Source organism: Anguilla anguilla, chromosome 1, assembly GCF_013347855.1.
Source record: "Anguilla anguilla isolate fAngAng1 chromosome 1, fAngAng1.pri, whole genome shotgun sequence".
NCBI classification, from domain to species: Eukaryota; Metazoa; Chordata; class Actinopteri; order Anguilliformes; family Anguillidae; genus Anguilla; species Anguilla anguilla.
Window position 1 is genome coordinate 75,218,861 of NC_049201.1, and position 18,801 is coordinate 75,237,661.

Here is an 18,801-nt window from a genome sequence, read left to right on the forward strand (position 1 = left end):
TCTTTATATGCTGTTTGAAGATGATTTTAAACAAAATCTAACATACGGTTTGTTTCACCTGCCTGGTATCTATCAGCCCTGGGTCCATTCTGAATCGAGTTTAGCCAGAATGTTCTTTAAGACACAAACGTGCAGACAGGGAATGTGTTGGACCAGGGGCCAGACATGGAGGAGAAGCTATTCTGGAACGCTCACCAAAACGCAGCCTTGACATAGCTGAGCCAACTCCATCTCTACATTATACCCAGGTGACCGCAGTGCGGTCTCTCTAGTCCGGTCTCCAGAGGAACGGCGGAAACGAGCTTTAAATAATGAGTCACAAACTGACGGAACGCAGGAGCGTAGGATTGCAGCTCTGTCTGCGAAGTGTCCGTGAGTCGGACAGTCTTCTATCCGTGGTACCTGCCCAGCAGGAAGAGTTACCGTTTCACCATGGTTAGCACTGTTTATTTGTTGTTATTGCTGCATTAAACGTGTTGCGCCATCGTTCCATATCAGCGAACGACGGTCTGTTATAGCGTACTTTGCCTTCTCATTTACGTTCAAGATTCGACGCTCGATGGAGATCCTTGCAAATTAAACAAAAAAAAGCAAAAAAAAAATGAAACAAACAAACAAAAACGTTTCAACCGTTAAAACTGTGGGTGCATGTGTGTACGCTGCGTGCATTTGATGCGTAATCACATGCGTGTGGGTGAATAAAAACCATTTACCACAGTAGTGTTAAATAAAAAGACAACTTCCTTGTTATGCTTCTGTTTGTTGGTTATGTGGCTTCTGAAGGATTTCGGTAGTGTGACTGTGCTCCTTTTGCGCACAAGATTGCGTCCTCCCTCGTGTGTCGTCTCATACCATACCAGTAACTCATACCAGTGACACTGTCTGGCAATGATAGTTTTTTTTTCTTTTCGCATCGTTTACTTCTTATGTTCTTTTTTGACGAGTCGCTATGGTCTCTCCCCCTCTCCAATCTGGGATCGCCTGCACTTCTTCAAGAGAAACATTAACGAGTCCTGCTCAGATCTACATATTCCCCTCCTCTGCCTGAACAAGTTACAGAGAGGCGCCCATTTAACGTGTCCCGTCACGCTCACGAGTCATGGCACTATATCCTGTATAATTCTAGAGCACGTTAAAAAGGATTTCGTGAGAAAAGATCACTGCGTGTTTTTTCAAGCTGAAATTTTGCATTTAAACTGGGAAGAACTCGGTGCGCACGCGCAAATCCCCATGCAAGATATCCACAGAACGTTCTTTTATTTATTTATAAAACATACAACGTTTTTCATTTATAAAATATACCACCGAATTTTCAAAAGCAGTTTTAGCACAATTTAAACGGTATACTTTTTCAAGCAAACTTATGTTGTGCACTTGTGGTGATGTTTTTGAGTCACGGGTTGCCAAAAGAATAATGCCTATATAATATTCCTGCCGTAGGCAATACGCTAAAACGGTTTAATGTTTTCTACCTCATCTCTATTCGAAACAAAACGGAGATCAGATCTTTTATTAAACCAGTAACTGAAGCTCTTTTGATCTACTACGCAAGTCTTTTTATGCCATCGCCTTTAATAAGAGCGCAAGCCACCTCTATGAATACTTAAACGATTATAATATTTTTCTCTCTCGTGAATCTACGTGGCTGAAATGTGCGAAGAGGGAATTCCCTTGGTTGTGTATAAATCCGTCGTGTATAAGTCAGTCAGGCCTTGATCATCAGTCTCAGGTTTTCCGTTGATTAGTAGCCCACCCACAGCACAGTAAATCTACAGCCCATTCTGAAGAGAAGAAATATAGCCCCACAAGTGGTGCCACAGCCCACGAACTGGCTTGGAGTCAACAGGCGGCTCCACATAGCTGTGCGTCGGAGAACCAGTCAGGTCCTGTCCCGACGATCGCACATTATTAACGATATATGGGAAGATGAAAGCAGGCTGCTTGTCAGTCGTACATAATTTGAATCGTGCGATGTTTTCTGCGCTGGTAGCTTGAAGCTTCATTCTATGCGGCTAGTGCAGTCGCGGAATAATACTTATTTGAGTCGCGCCTTTGGTTAGCTGAGGCGCGTTATCTAAACGTTCAGAACCACCAAACTTTTTTTGCGGTCTCAGGTGAAGTAGGCTAACTTTTATGGAAAGGGTCGTACAGTTACCGCAAATCAAAGCGTGTGTGTCTGTGTATTACGGTGTTGAGACGGAAGCCGCTGTTTAGTCGGGCCTACGAGGCGTTTGCCTGGACAGTAGCAAGTAAGGCTAATGAAGGTAAATTAGCTGCTGTGGTGGTCTGCATTATTTGTGCACCATGTACGTAGCAGTGCACGCACAGCAGGAACAGTTAATCTGCTCAAATGCTTCCAGTTGCAACACAAGGGCAATCTAACTGCCCTGTACTGCACACAACCCGTCCCGGGCCGGCGGAAAGGCCTCAGCTGATTGGACGCCTGCCTCTGCAGTACTCGCCCCGCTGCCTGTTGTGGCAGGGCGTTTGTTTGCCCAGGTAGGTCACAACTGTTAACACAGAGACACTGTTGCCCGGGTTACAGCGGGCAGAGGGGGGGCAGGGCTAGACTGTAACAAGGAAGCACAGAGGACTAAATTGTGATGACAGCTTGTCTTAGAGAGAGAGAGAGAGAGACACACACACACACACACAGCAGCCTGTGACTCAGGCACTCCTGAGCCCTGCTGTGCTTTTTAAGGGAGGGATCTCTGCTCACACAGGCGCTCGGGTCGAAAACACAGCACCCTGCCCTGCTGCACCACTCTGCCGGCACAGTCCTGACCCACCCCCCCCCCCCCCCCCCCCAAGCAATGCATACCTGTCAATGCATACACTATACCCCAGAATCGCCCCCTCCCCCCAAAGGTTGTGTATTCCCAGAGTTTCAGTGCGAACAAACTGCAGCACACCTGTGACCTCCGCCTGCTTTCGTCTTATTACCTCGCAGCCAGGGAGACTTTCCTGCCCATTCTCACAGTCACATAAGTAAGTGGAAGCTGCAATTTGAGGCACTTCCCACAGACCGCAGCAGGAGGAGAACGCCGAGCTCACCTGAGCTCCGAGGCCTGGTGATGACATCATCACCTCTCACCACGACCTTGAGACACAGTCTCTGATAAAACGGGCGGGGTAAACTCATGCATGACTTTACAGTTAAAAGCATGCATGAAATAGATTCATATTTTACAGAGTCTACAGGGTACTTCTGAAGGACTTTTTCCAGTAACTTTCAGGACCGAAAGTAAGCCAGCCGGTTTTATGAGAATTAATGAGATCTCCCTGGTGTGTCAGTACTGTGGTGTCAGTAGCAGTGAGATCTCCCAGGTGTGTCAGTACTGTGGTGTCAGTTGCAGTGAGACCTCCCAGGTGTATCAGCACTGTGGTGTCAGTAACAGTGAGATCTCCCAGGTGTGTCAGTACTGTGGTGTCAGTTGCAGTGAGGTCTCCCAGGTGTGTCAGTACTGTGGTGTCAGTATCAATAAGATCTCCCAGGTGTCAGTGCTGTGGTGTCAGTATCAGTAAGATCTCCCAGGTGTGTCAGTACTGTGGTGTCAGTTGCAGTGAGGTCTCCCAGGTGTGTCAGTACTGTGGTGTCAGTATCAATAAGATCTCCCAGGTGTGTCTGTACTGTGGTGTCAGTTGCAGTGAGATCTCCCAGGTGTGTCGGTACTGTTGACTCTTTAGCGGAACTGCAGGTGTGTGACTGCTATCACAGCTCAGAGGAGACTAATTTGACTGTAAAATCCAAGCTGAAATCCAATGCCAAGGGCTCTGAGGATTTTAAGCTTTCAACAGTAGGTGAGAGGTTTCAGAAAGCTTTTACAGGAATTTGACAGAAGGCATATTTATAGATAGCCTCTGAGGCAATGCATTAACGCCTTTTATGCAAAACAGTAGAAAAGCTTCTTAAAGCATTCCCTTACCATTGGGCTAAATTTAGGAGAGAAATATTGGCCCATGGAATAATTATGAGTTCTAGACTAAGCTACTACCAGGCAAGAGGACTCGGTCTTCGTGAAGACAGTGTGTTATCTGGCAGTAACCTAAAACACAAAAGAGAATGAAGGTAGAGAGGGGGAGAGAAGAGGAGACAGGAAGGGGGTAGAGAGAGGGAGAGAGGAGGAGCAAAGAGAGGTGGAGAGACTGCGGGGTGGGCAGAAGAGAGGTAGATAGAGGGAGAGAGGAAGGGAGAAGAGAGGTGGAGAGAGAGGAGAGGAGGGAAGAAGAGAGAGGGAGAGAGGACGACAGAAACATTCTGTCATGCTCATCAGTGAGCGTGAGCAATTTACACATTAAAGTGCGTGAGTGAGTACGTGTGTGTGAGAGTATATGCATGTGAGAGTACATGCGTGTCCATGTTTGTGTACATCAAAGCATGCTAGGGCTCTTACAGGACTGCAGATAGAGAACCTAACTGGATCAGAAAGACAAGCAAAGCCACATCGGGCTGGGGCAGGAGGTGGGGGTGGGGGGGGGGGGGGTTCAAAGGTCAGGAGGTGAGTCACCCACAGGGTAAACAGAAATCTGTTACATAAACACACCCTGAAGTCATGTGACCTCGACACAAGGACCACATGAGTCTACTCTGCACCACAGAGAGAAGATCACCTTCATATACCACCGGCACCTACACTGGGGTTTTGCCTGGGGAGAAACTCATACGTTTGGTTCTTTCACAACTGACAGAACGTTTTATCTGCAGCTGTGATCCCATCTCAATTTTTTTTACAAAACGAGGGTGGACTGTCTGCTCTCCTTTATAAAAGGTAAATGAATAAAAATCGCAAAAATAAAACGCAGACCCAGACCTGCTCGAACCCAGACAGGGCGCACAAACACGGGACAGAGAACGACACGCAGCCCAAAAGTATTCCTCCTGAACGAACCGGACGAAGCGATGGAGCACTTTCAGCTCTTACTCTCTAGCACTTCCCGAGCGCTCCACTGGAATTCAGCTTGCAGCTACAAGATGGCCGCATTCATAAACGCAGGCCCAGGCACTTTTAGCAGGGGTGTGCATGGTTTTCCACATGATGATACGATGCTGTTTTGGACGCAAAGTGGTTTCCCGTGCACAAAACCACATTCATCATCGCCTAAGGAGGAGTCCGCGTCTGATTCCACGAACTCCAGCCTGAATTCAATCAACGTTTGTCCTTTAAATTTGACTTACAAAGTAAATACTGACGTTGCACTTTCTCCTCCACTAACACGGATTGGAGAGTTGGTTTAAGTTGGTTTTAGAACTGGCCAAAACGTGTTTGAGGAGAAGAAGAAGAAGAAGAAGAAAAAAAACATTCTTGCTTTTAAATGTCAATCAAAATGAAAAACAAATATTGATTGAATTATTGCCCATAGTCTCCCTCACGGGTCTTTTTGACCCTCTTGGTGACGTGGACATGGAGGAGGCTTATTAGGAACGCTTTTTTCAAAATTCTGAGTCAGCGTTCTAGAACTCCATCGCTCTCAGTCGCCAGCGTTGATCGTTACACATCAGCGTTAGAGCGTTCGGGTGAGAACATTCCAGTCGCCTGTCTGTGGGAGCGGTTACCTTTGGCCGCGTCGTGGCCGTGCTGGTGGGCGTGTTTCCCCACCCTGCCGTCTCCCGCCACCCTCGCCAGCCCGTTGGCGCCGCCGGCGCCGGCGGCCGCGCCCTTCTTCTTCCGGCGGGCCTTCAGCCAGCGGAAGGCGCGGCCCAGCGAGCCGCCGCGGCGCTTCCGGCCCTTGCTGCCGTGCCGCTCCCGCGCCAGGATCTCCGCGATGTCCTGGGGGACCAGGTCCCCCACCGAGCGCTGCAGGGACATCCCCGTAACGCCGCCGGCTCGCGCTCGCGCAGCGCCCCCCTTAGAACCTTCGTCCTGCGTGGCAAACGCCCACAAAAGGGAAAGGGGTAAGGGGAGGGGGGGGGGGGGGGGAGACAGAGGGGTAAAATTTGATTATTGTTACCAATGCACAGAAATACCAAGATGACATTAACACGTCACCCCTCACTCAGATCACTCCCTCTCTTTCACACGCGGGCACACATACGGGGGCAGGTACGGGGGTAGTTACGGGGGCAGGTAAGGGGGCAGGTACGAGGGCAGGTACGATGGAGAGTTATGTGTGGTGTGAGAGAGACCATATGCGCATGCGTGTGTGAGTATATGCATGTGTGAGTGCATGCGTGTGAGTGTGTATGAGAGAGAGAGAGAGAGAGAGAGAGAGAGAGAATGCATGTCACGTGTGTTGTGGTATTGTGCGTGTGTGTGTGTGTTTGAGTTACGCTAATTCAGGAAATGAAAGGAAACTCAATTCACAAAACCTCACAAAACATCATGGGCATTTTACCACGTCAAGAAGCGAACTGGCAAAACAGACATGAACTGAGCCGACCTCAGCGTTGATGTTCAAGTCCGCCTGACTGCACGGAAGAGGGCGGAGTTCTACCTCATTGCATCCACCTGTCAGAATCCTACAGACGCTCCGCACACCTACAGGAACCAATCCTGCCAGGGGGCCAATAGAATAAGCATGGGAATGCTGGACAGTGCTCGACTGGCACGGGGACTGAAAGCCGGTCCTGAAGCTCACGCGGTCTGTGAGAACCGGCGAAACGCCAGACCGCCAGCGCGTCGCACGCCGTTTCAGTCCGCTGAAATTCACACGCGCACGCCGGCTACATTTTCTGCAGTGCGATCGACAGAGAAACGCAAACCGCACAAAGGAAATGTAGTTTAAAATGTAGCCGGTGCTCCCAAAAGCTGAGCGTACGCCATGTTGGCGAGGGTGATGCCCGAGTCTCCGCCATGTTTGTGAGGGTGATGTCCGAGTCTACGCCATGTTTGCGAGGGTGATGCTGTGCAGTTTTCTCTGCGTGAGTGCCGGCCGGATAAGGAAACAGATCTGCCTCTGATGTTAAATAAAGTCGAGTCAAACAGGCCGACTCACGCACACACCACACAGGACACAAGTGCACCTTCACCCCCTTCTAAAACGCTCACCTGCCTTCACCTCACCCCACCCCGTGAGACACAGTGCATTGCATTCTGGGATGGGTGACTTTAGCATGTCTGCAGGGATAAGCTTTATTGGAGGTCATGTGACCACATTGCACCAGACATCAGAAAAGAGGCCTCATTCACTCACTCAATCTGCTTTTCTTTCCGCTCTCTCCCTTCTTCTTTCTCTCCATTCTTTATTTCTCTTTTAAACAGATGCATCATGGGAAGGCCGGGGGGCGGGGGGGGGGTTGTGGGTGACATCAGACAAAGGTGAGTCAGAGACTTTCCATGAGCAGCAGCGGGGGGGGGGGGGGGGGGGGGGGGGTCACAGCTGGGACATTTCCCACCCACATCACAAAGCAGTCCAGTCATGTGAAACGTCACCATGGCGACGTGATAAACAAGGGACCCAGTCGCTGCTGCTCTTACAACTTATACACGATTGTGGGTGAACCAATCAAATGCTTTCCTTCAAAGCTTGGAACTCCACCCCCTAGAAACCACTGGATCCCAGTGCAGTTACAGAACTCAGCAGTAGCCACTCAAAAAAAAGGAAACCTTAAAAACCGCAGACACAGTCAAGTCCGTGCGCGTGACTCACCACGAACCAACAGGCACCACCTACACAAAACCCACCTTCTGATTCATGGCCACAATCATTAACACCTTGTTGTCATGGACACAGCCTTGGGCAATTTTGCGACCAGACCAGTGTTGTAACAACCAATGGGCTGCTTCACCCTTCTAAAGCAGAAATAAGCTTTCCAGCGTGTACACAGCGTGGAAACATGTACATCAGAATTAACACACACGCCTGAGTCAGGTTAACACGTCTTGCTCACCTCTGCAAGTTTGTAAGTTTTGTAGCAGCTAAGCCCAGCTTGTTTTCTGTGGTTTTTTTGGACAGGGTAACGACATGAACCCAGCAGGTACCCAGCCTGAAGCCCACCTGGGGGGTTGTGGGTAATTACAAAAGAGTTCTCAATTATTGCCATCAACACACCACCAATAAAACAAGCACACACAACACACCACACATGCACCCAATGCATAATGCACACTGTCATCTACACATTGAACACACTCTTAATCATGTTTGTGAGCATGTGTGTGTGTGTACGCGCGCGTCTTCACTCTGCATGTAGAACCAAAAGAAGCTGGCAGAGGATCTGGTTCTGAGCTTGACGCACATTATCTACAGCCCCGCCCCCACAGCACATTTGGCCCCGCCCCATCCGCCACTCAGCAAACACAGGTCCCAACACGATGCCTTCGTCTCCTTTCACAAACACATGGCCTTGCTCTCGAGCAGGAAGAGAAGCCCAACCGCACTGCAGTCCTGCCAACTTTCACACCACAAAAAGAGAGAGAGAGAGGGGGGAGGGGGGGGAAGAGAGAGGGAGGACAGGGAAAGAAAAGAAGGAAGAGAAAGAGAGACCTGACCTCTTATCAGCTTCAAAAGGTACTAAATTGAGAGAAGAAGAAAAGGTGAGAGAGGAAGACAGATAGAACAGAGGATAAGAAAAAAATACAGAAGCCGTAGTGATTGTTCATTACAGTTTGTGTGTGTGTGTGCGCGCGCGCGCGTGTGTGTGTGTGCAAGAGAGATAGAGAGAAAGAGAGATAGAGCTACAGTGATTGTTTACGCAGTGTGTGGCTCTCGTTTGTTTTCATTCTGTTTTCCAGAAAGGCCTTGAGGTGAAAACGTCAATGGCAAATGAAAAAAAAAAAAAAAAAAAAAACCCAGCAAGTATGCGAGCAGTTTTCGAAATCAGTCCACAGTGGAATGACGCCTTGTCCCTTGTGGTATGGGGAGGAGAGTGGCAAAAACTCAAACGTCATTCAAAAATAAAAAACTGGTCTAACATATCCTTAAGGAAGTGCTGATCCAAGCTTGCTCCTTCAGGAAAGACTGGAAACACTGCAGTGTGCATTCTACTCAACATCAGTAAACACACTGCAGTGTGCATTCTACTCAACATCAGTAAACACACTGCAGTGTGCATTCTACTCAACATCAGTAAACACACTGCAGTGTGCATTCTACTCAACATCAGTAAACACACTGCAGTGTGCATTCTACTCAACATCAGTAAACACACTGCAGTGTGCATTCTACTCAACATCAGTAAACACACTGCAGTGTGCATTCTACTCGACATCAGTAAACACACTGCAGTGTGCATTCTACTCGCCATCAGTAAACACACTGCAGTGTGCATTCTACTCGACATCAGTAAACACACTGCAGTGTGCATTCTACTCGACATCAGTAAACACACTGCAGTGTGCATTCTACTCGACATCAGTAAACACACTGCAGTGTGCATTCTACTCGACATCAGTAAACACACTGCAGTGTGCATTCTACTCGACATCAGTAAACACACTGCAGTGTGCATTCTACTCGACATCAGTAAACACACTGCAGTGTGCATTCTACTCGACATCAGTTAACACACTGCAGTGTGCATTCTACTCGACATCAGTAAACACACTGCAGTGTGCATTCTACTCGACATCAGTAAACACACTGGAGTGTGCATTCTACTCGACATCAGTAAACACACTGCAGTGTGCATTCTACTCGACATCATATTTGTCATATTTGTGTGTCATATTTACCGGACCACAATGGTTGTTTACTTCCTGAAAAGTACGCTCCCGATTATGCTCAGCAAAACCCCCGGAAATAAGTACATCATCCCGGGAATTTAAGTAAACTCCATTTTGGAAAATTTTTGCCTACTTGACACCTTTCTCATCCTCTGTACTCAAAAGCTATCCTGAACAGTAGGGTAGCGTGCAGACTCGGACCCCGCCCCAGCGTTTCCCCCGGCCCTACCCCAAACCCTGCAAGCTGTGTGAAAGGCTCCCCTCGAGTTACCTTCACACAGCCTGGTCAACAACACAACAGCACCAAGGCCATGACGGTTGGGCACAGAGTGGTTTCGGTTTGCCTTTCGATTCTAAAACATTCCAGCTGACACTAACCACGCAGCACAGCCACTCTGTGCCCAACCGTCACCACCCCTTAACCCTGGAGTGGACAGCTCCGGTCCTGGCGGTCCAGTGCTGTTTTTTTTTTTTTTTTTTTGCTGCCAACCAGCTATTCCGGGCTTCATTTTCTTCACAGCTGTGTACAACCAGTACCGGCTCACTCCCACTCGGGGAATCGGACCGCGGTAAAACCTTTTCACCCAAAGACCCAAAGGTGCAGTCGGCGGCTGTAGCTAACGACAATCTGCGGGACTTTTCTGTGGCGGAAGGAGTCCTCAGAGCGATCGGCAGGCTGGCGACAGGGCTCTGTGTGGGAGTTACGGAGTCAGAGCAGCAAGCCTGGGAGCTGTGTTGTGAAACTGGTTACCCGGGCAGACGGTAGAGCACCGGGGAAAAGTGTCAGTGTGAGGTTTTTAAAGAGTTGCCAAAGGTATCGGTGAAGAAGTCGTTCAACCGGAAAAGGCATTAGCATTAGAACGTCTTGTATTGTGTAAGGTGTTACTGTGTTGATCTAGAACAAGAGGCGTGTGCGAAAGCTGCTGTACTCTCAAGTTTTCTACTCTCAAGTTTGAAATGGGTTAGCCTGGGAGTTGTAGTGTAGAAGAGGTTGGCCTGGGAGTTGTAGTATAGAAGAGGTTAGCCTGGGAGTTGTAGTGTAGAAGGGGTTGGCCTGGGAGTTGTAGTGTAGAAGGGGTTGGCCTGGGAGTAGTTTGTAAGGGGTTAGTAGTCTCTGGCACAAAATGGCTGCCATTTATCACACAAGTTAGCACTACACCTTAGACAGAAAGATAGATATATTTCATCAAACTGCCTGGGGTAATCTGTCCTCAGCATTTAACCCATCCTAGCTACTTGGGAGCAGTGGGCAGCCACGGTGCAGCGCCCGGGGACCAACTGCAGTTCTGAGGCCAGTGCCTTGGTCAAGGACAATGGCAGGAGTGTACCTAACCTGACATGCATGTTTTTTGCTGTACGAGGAAAACGGAGTATCCGGAGGAAACCTACACGAACACGGGGAGAGTTGAGTTCCTTCAGCAGAAAGAAGTATAAAATCATGAGACGAAAGGTGCCATTTAAAAGCAGCGTCTTAATAATAATAATCATAATCATAATCATAATAATACCACAGTGTGCTTGGTGAGACAGGTAAGGTTGACAGTGCCCTGGAAAAGGCTTGTTGCTAGGCGACGAGGCCCCGCCCTTGGCAGCGGTTTGGGTGGTGGAGGGTGTGGTGGCGCTTGGGCCTTTGTTTTGGGCAGGGTGTGAACGGGATGGGTGGGGCTGCGGTTCCTCCGTCCGTTCCCCCTCGACCGGCGTGCTTCGACAGGACTGCAGAGCGCGGGCCATCGGCACCGGAGTAGCGCCGTCGGCTAACCGTCACCACTAAAGCCCAGAACACCCCCGAATCAAACCCTCACCCTTTCCACACACACTCCGTACACTCACTCACTCACTCCACACACACACTCCGTACACTCACTCCGTACACACACTCCGTATACACACTCACTCACTCACTCCACACACACACTCCGTACACTCACTCTGCACACACACTCCGTACACTCACTCACTCACTCCACACACACACTCCGTACACTCACTCCGTACACACACTCCGTATACACACTCACTCACTCACTCCACACACACACTCACTCACTCACTCCACACACACACTCCGTACACTCACTCCGTACACACACTCCGTATACACACTCACTCACTCACTCCACACACACACTCCGTACACTCACTCCACACACACACTCCGTACACTCACTCCACACACACACTCCGTACACTCACTCCGTACACACACTCCATACACTCACTCCGTACACACACTCCACACACTCACTCCGTACACTCACTCCGTACACTCACACACTCCACACACTCACTCCGTACACACACTCCGTACACACACTCCTTTCGATTTCGTAAAATTGCACCCACCCCGAATGCAACTGCGTGTAGGGCGGCCACAGTCACCAGGACGTCCTGAATTTCGGCCAAACGGACAAGGACTGTCCCACTGGGGGGAGACGGGTGAATAACTTCCCAAAATTCAGGATGCTACACGTCCACGACATGCGCTGCAAATGACATGCGCTGAAAACACACCCGGCATTAAGTAGTGTCCGTGCCCCACGTCTTTCACCCGGCACCGGAATATAAGCAGGTCATTCGCAGCTGCTGGTGCACCTTTGCGCAAACAAAACCTATCTTCTGTGCCTGCGTCTCCATAGCGACACGCCGAGCAGCCATTACATAAGGATATTCGCGCCGCGCGGAGACGGGGCCGTGCGGAGGTAAGGGTGTGGCACGTCGGCGGCGCTCGCCTGGAGAACGGGAGCGCTGGGGAAGGCAAGGCCGGTGCCGCACGTCGAACCGTAGCGCACCTTTACCACCGCACACCTGTGGCACACAGCGCCGGCCGAAGCTCTGTGAAGTTAGCGTGGCGCACGCGCGTCGTTAGCGCACACACCTGCGACTCAGGTAATCTGGTGTCGCTTTACTTCGCGGCGTCCTGTCGGAACGTGTTGTCAACCGCAGGGCTATATGACACACGTACAGCCCAACCCTGCAGTGGCCTCCCCCACCCCCCACCCACCCCCCACCCCACAAACTTGCACACCACATCTGCTTCTTCCCAGAATGCACTGGAACAGAACAGTGGTGTCACGGTCACAACGCAGAAGGAGGCATTTCTGCGACTTCTGCACTGGAGTCAAGCGCCAGGTTTCACAATCATTTATAGGTTATTTATAGAGGAGCGTGGTGCTTCATTTTTATGTGAGTGGGTTTGCGGTGTCACGGCAGGAAGTTTGTTAGGTCTGTGAAGTGTTATGTTTTAAATTAGAATTATAGTGTTATTTTATATATATATATGTATATATATATATATATATATATATATATATATATATATTTTTTTTTTTTTTTACTAGAGTTTGTTTATGAGGGTTATTTTAAGGTTGGAGTGGGTTCATAAACATGAGTGAGTGTGTGCATGCACATGTGTGTGTGTTTGTGTGTGTGCGCATGAGAAAGACACACTACTGATCGTAAAGACATCAGAAATCTAAATTATACTAACTGTCTTTTCCCTGTCACCTGAAGTAAATTCTCGATGCAGCAGATCGCTGCGAGCCAATCAGGAGCCAGTCACATGCGTGGGCATGTGACAGCTCGCGTAAAACCGGCACGTACGGTAAATCAGGACCGAACTCGAAAAACTCCCACAGTTACATCTGCCCTGAATAAAAATGTGTGTGTCCCCAGAGCCATTATCAGAACAGGAGAGAAGGGCTCTCCCAGGCCATTGCTCTTTAAAAAATAAAAATAATTAAAAAATAAAAAGTACAGGCCGCACACTGGACTAATCCACTGTACAGTAGCAGTAGCAATGACTCAACCCAACGCTCCACTAAAGAAACCTTTATTATCCCCCCCCCCCTCTGCCCCCAACAAAAGTTTCTTTATGAAAGCTTAGGGTTTTACAAACACTCCCTGTTTAATGTGTTGATGATTCGTGCTGTGCTGCAAACACTCCTGTTTAATTACTGTGTTGAGGATTTGTGCAGTGCTGCAAAACACTTCTGTTTAATTACTGTGCAGTGGATTTGCGCTGTGTGGAAGTCATCTGGTTAAGAATCGCTCAATGTCCTCACTCCAAATAAACAAAAAAAAAAAAAAAACAGATTACAAACAATTGGCTGTTGTCCCGGACTGACAGCAACTCATCTGTTACATAAGAGCTGCGTACAACATCCAGCCATTTTTATGCGCCATTTTAAGACTGACGGAGGTTTTAATAGCCGGAGCACTGTAATGAATGCCTGACATGCCTCAGGAGGACTTGGGTCCCAGGGGAGGGGACTGAGTACATAATGTAACAAGAGCCTACAATAATGGCAATTATAGTCAGAAAGGCCACTGAAATATGGTACCACAGAAATTTGGGACAAACCGAGATTTTCCCAGAGCTATTCGGGACATGCGAAAAAGGGACTGCGGTACAGGGCTCTCCGGTAAAAAAAAAAAACAAAAAAAAAAACGGGGACGTCTGGTTACCCTCAGGGGCGAATAGTCCAGGGGTCAGAAAGTCACCGTCCTGCCGTGTTCACACCAATGAACTCAGGCCGCTGATTCCACCAATTACGTCACCCTCCTGGCTGACAAATTGTGCTAATCAGCAAATCCAAGTGACTGTAGACAACAACAAAAAAAAAACTGCGGAGGGCTTTTACTTTCTGAACCTGGATTTTCCCACCTCGTACCCGGCTGGACCCTACAGATCGCACGCTGTGGGTTACACAGATCTCTGATTTTAACTGCTTTGTGAGGACCGCGCACGGTCGGTACCGCAGGAACCTGCAGATTTCACTGCGATCTGGGCTTCGGATCGGGGCCGGGAGGGGAGGAGGTTAAAGACCTGTCACTCACCCATAGTCTCAACGTGGGCGTGGTCTATTTGTGGTCAGACACCAGACCTGACTCTCCAACAAAGGAAGAGTGGCTCTCTGAGGTGAAGCATGTGGCACCCACTGCCGCAATCATCCCCATCCCCACTGCCACCCTCACTGCCACTACCACCCCCTCCCCCCACTGCCACTGCCACCCGCACCCCCCCCCCCCCTTTCCAGTCATGAGCACCAGTAAATCAAAAACCCTGGCAGACCTTCAAAGTGTTGGCTGGGCACACATTCGCAATCCCCTCCACCGCACAGAAACGCCCGACACTGGAGCCTTACGTTCTGCTTCAACATCTGGGGTCCCGGTTTCATGCAAAACACGGCATGGAACAAGGCCAGGGATTTTGCAGGCTGTTCCTCAACTGAACCCCTCCAAAATAAATAATAATAATTAAATAAAAAAAGCAGTCACCACCCATCACCACACTTTGATTAAACACAAATTTGTTTCTCTCCCACAGCTTGGCGAGTTCCACAATCAGAAAAAAGGTTCTCGCTAATCTGCATCTACAACAACAAAATCTAACTCTTATTTTGGAGTCTAAGGGCAAGGAAATACTGGATCCAGGCCAGGAGAGCACAATGCTGCAGTCCGCATATGCATCCTAGATTTTTCCCAGCAGTGAATGAGCACTGGCGTATACAGCCAGTTAAACACAGCAGGACTATGTGAGCAGAGGCTGTCGGACCACCTCATACTGTAACCCCTGCATGTCAGAGCCGTAATGGAGAATTAAAGCTCACGGTAACCTGTGCGCGTCAGAGCCGTGATGGAGAATTAAAGCTCACGGTAACCTGTGCGCGTCAGAGCCGTAATGGAGGATTAAAGCTCACGGTAACCTGTGCGCATCAGTGGCGCAATGGAGAATTAAGGCCCACTGTAACCTGTGCGTGTCAGAGCCGTAATGGACAATTAAAGCCCACCGTAATCAGAGCCACAATGGTTTCCGAAAGACTGCGCACTAGAGCCGTTAAACTGGAACAATAACAGACTGCCTGGGATTTCCCCTCCACATAGCTTTGAACACCGGACGAGTGTGCCACCCGTGTGGGGGGGGGGGGGGAACGGAGAGAGGAACATCCACAAAAACAGCCGTAAAAACGAGGGCTGAATAGGAAAGAGGGTTCCCCAACACCGGTGGGGGGGGGGGGCGGGGGGGCCTTTAACGATGAGGAGAGATTCAGGAGCAGAGACTGGAAACGCTTAGGAGCTCAGTATGGAAACGTCTGCATTTCAAAACATACCGATGCATGCTGGGAGAGACCGAACAGGGCAGGACATCCTGTGGGCCTGTGTTTCCACTGACAGAGGGTCATGTTCATATTGCAATTGTCCTGACTTGTGAACAACACTTGATGTTCATGGCTGTGGATAACTGATGCTTTAGAACAGGGGTCCTCAATCTTATCCAGAAAGGGCCGGTGTGGGTGCAGGCTTTCATTCCAACCAAGCAGTTACACACCGGATTCTACTAATCAAACACTAGCGTCTTTGCTAAGGACCTTGATTAGTTGAATCAGGTGTGTAACTGCTTGGTTGGAATGAAAGCCTGCACCCACACCGGCCCTTTCTGGATAAGATTGAGGACCCCTGCTTTAGAAGCACTGCACCGTATCTGACCCGTGTTCTGTAGTCGTTCCAGCGACTTTCAACATGCACTCACTGTACGTCGCTTTGGATAAAAGGGTCTGCCAAACGTAATGCAATATCACTGCACACTGCTGTACACAGAGGGGAGACAACAATGTTACATAGAACACACTGTGAGCAAACATTGTGTGTATATTTTACACTTTACAGTATGTTTACCAGCTAAAAATGATGCCCCTGTTCTGAGGTAACGGTACTGTAAACGTCCTGGGCGTGTCGAAGTGTCCTTGAGCAAGACACCTAACCCCTAACTGCTCTGGCGAATGAGAGGCATCAACTGTAAAGCGCTTTGGATAAAATGCTATATAAATGCAGTCCATTTACCATCAACGCTGTCCCTTTTTAAACTACAATGTAAACACGCCACAGATTCTGTGCAAGAACACAGTTCAGTCCCATATGTTACAAATTTGACATTTTGTGCACTGATTGCTGGGAAATCTTTTGCAATGATGCCCCTGTTCTGAGGTAACGGTACTGTAAACGTCCTGGGCGTGTCGAAGTGTCCTTGAGCAAGACACCTAACCCCTAACTGCTCTGGCGAATGAGAGGCATCAACTGTAAAGCGCTTTGGATAAAATGCTATATAAATGCAGTCCATTTACCATCAACGCTGTCCCTTTTTAAACTACAATGTAAACACGCCACAGATTCTGTGCAAGAACACAGAGTTCAGTCCCATATGTTACAAATTTGACATTTTGTGCACTGATTGCTGGGAAATCTTTTGCACCACTTAGTGTCTGTTTTCATTTTTCTTCACGAGATATGAACTCACAGTTCGGCAAGTTACCAAGTTCTCAGTATGGCTTCGCAAATATGTTGCGTTCAAATACCGCAGACTCCAGACCAATCGCTCAGCAGGGTTTGGAATTACTCTCATCGCTGCCTTCCAATAGGGTGGGGAGTGGCATTATGACATCACAATCGGAACCTTCACAAGGTCAATCAACCCTGCACGCGATGCTGTAATGCTGTAAGGCTACACAAGCCATTCAGAAATGACACTCATTGCCAAAGATATGCAACTTTGATGCCCTCAGCCATTACCTCACCCATTCCAAAATCACAAAAGAAAGAAAGAAAGGGGAAAAGAAAAAACAAGAAAGAGGACTGAGAAGGACAGCGAAATCAAATCACCGCTTAATAAAGCAGCACTTAAGACAAACCTGACAGAGGCGATCAGAAAAGCAGCCCCAACCTGCAAAGACAAAACGCGAAATATGTGCTGAGCTCGACAAAACCCCGCGGAGAGAGCGGGAAAAGATGGCGGCCGAGTCTGCCGGCGCGGGCGAAGCAATCCCCACGCGGCGTCGCGCCCTGCACAGACTGGCAGCAGCATTCCTGAAAGACAACCGCTCATCTCTCTACCTTTCCCCCCCTTTTCTCTCTCTCTCTCTCCCTCCTTCTCCCTCCATCCACCGCACTCTTCCTTATCTCTGCTTTTCTCCCTCCCTCCCTGCCTGCCTCCCTCCCTCCTACAGGCCAAAGGGTACGCGAGTGCCCTGAGAGGAGGGCTCGCACGCGTCCTTGGGTGATTTCTGCGGTGACGAGCGAGCAGGAGGCCCCCTGTGCCAGGGAACAGTGCCAGCACAGGACGTCACACCTGCCTGCCTTCCTTCCTTCCTTAATTACGGGCTGCGGCCCGCTCCCCAAAAACAGACTGCGTCAGTGCGAGCCTTAGTGTTCGTGTTTATTCACGGAGACTGGGGGGGGGGGGGGGGTCAGGTCAGATGGGGGGTCAAAAATGAGAGAGAAGCCTACGATGGAAGTATGAAGAGTAAAAACAGAGCTGAATGAGGGTACTCGCACCGAAAGAGCTGCATGATGGGACCCACACGGAAAGAACTGCATGAGGGGACCCACACAGAAAGAGCTGCACAAGGGGACCCACACAGAAAGAGCTGCATGAGGGGACCCACACAGAAAGAGCTGCACAAGGGGACCCACACAGAAAGAGCTGCACGAGGGGACCCACACAGAAAGAGCTGCACAAGGGGACCCACACGGAAAGAACTGCATGAGGGGACCCCACAGAGAGAACTGCACAAAGGGACCCATACTGAGAGGGCTGCATGAGGGGGCCCCAGAGAGTGCTGGGGGTGGTGGCACGGGTATGCTAGGAGACTCTGAATGATTTGTAACCACTATCTCCCTTCTACAAGGCATAGCCCATGCAGGTCCATTACAGGAGGTCTGGTGTAAAATTAACCTGTGTCTCCTGGAACATGAGAGAAGGAGGGAGAATGAGAGAGGGGAACCGGGATGGTGCAGAAGGAAGAGAGGAGACAGGGGAGAGAGAGGGGGATGAGGAGAAAGAGAAAGCAGGAGTAGAGGGCAGAAGAGAAAAGGGAGACCAATGGCGGACAGACACAGGGAAGGAGGAAGAATTTGTTTCAAGAGGCAAAAAAAATGAATAAATGATTAACTCTGCAGCGTTGACACTGCCTATCAGGGAATGCTACACCCCAGTCATTACACATTCATCTGGCTAACGAGAGGAAACAGCCCCACTCAGGCGGAGGACACTGTAACGTGGGTATGAAAAGTGTATAACCAAAACCAGTGAAAAAACACCTAAAAAACATCCAAGGTGCTTCTAAAACCAATCACAAATTGAAACTGTGCTGGTAGTTTTTTTAAATTTTTTATACAGCCCCCCCCCACACCAGACATGGACATC

General features: G+C 49.3%; 1 protein-coding gene across 2 annotated transcripts in view; it reads right to left on the minus strand.

Annotated features, from left to right (window-relative positions):
- The window catches only part of LOC118210438 (uncharacterized protein KIAA1522-like), a 54,750-nt gene that overhangs the window by 33,182 nt on the left and 2,767 nt on the right, over window positions 1–18,801 (minus strand). For both annotated transcript variants that reach the window (XM_035386642.1, XM_035386633.1), the window contains exon 2: window positions 5,555–5,861. In XM_035386642.1, coding sequence (XP_035242533.1) covers window positions 5,555–5,807 — 253 coding nt within the window. In that variant the 5' untranslated portion in view covers window positions 5,808–5,861. The remainder of the gene's footprint in view (window positions 1–5,554; window positions 5,862–18,801) is intronic.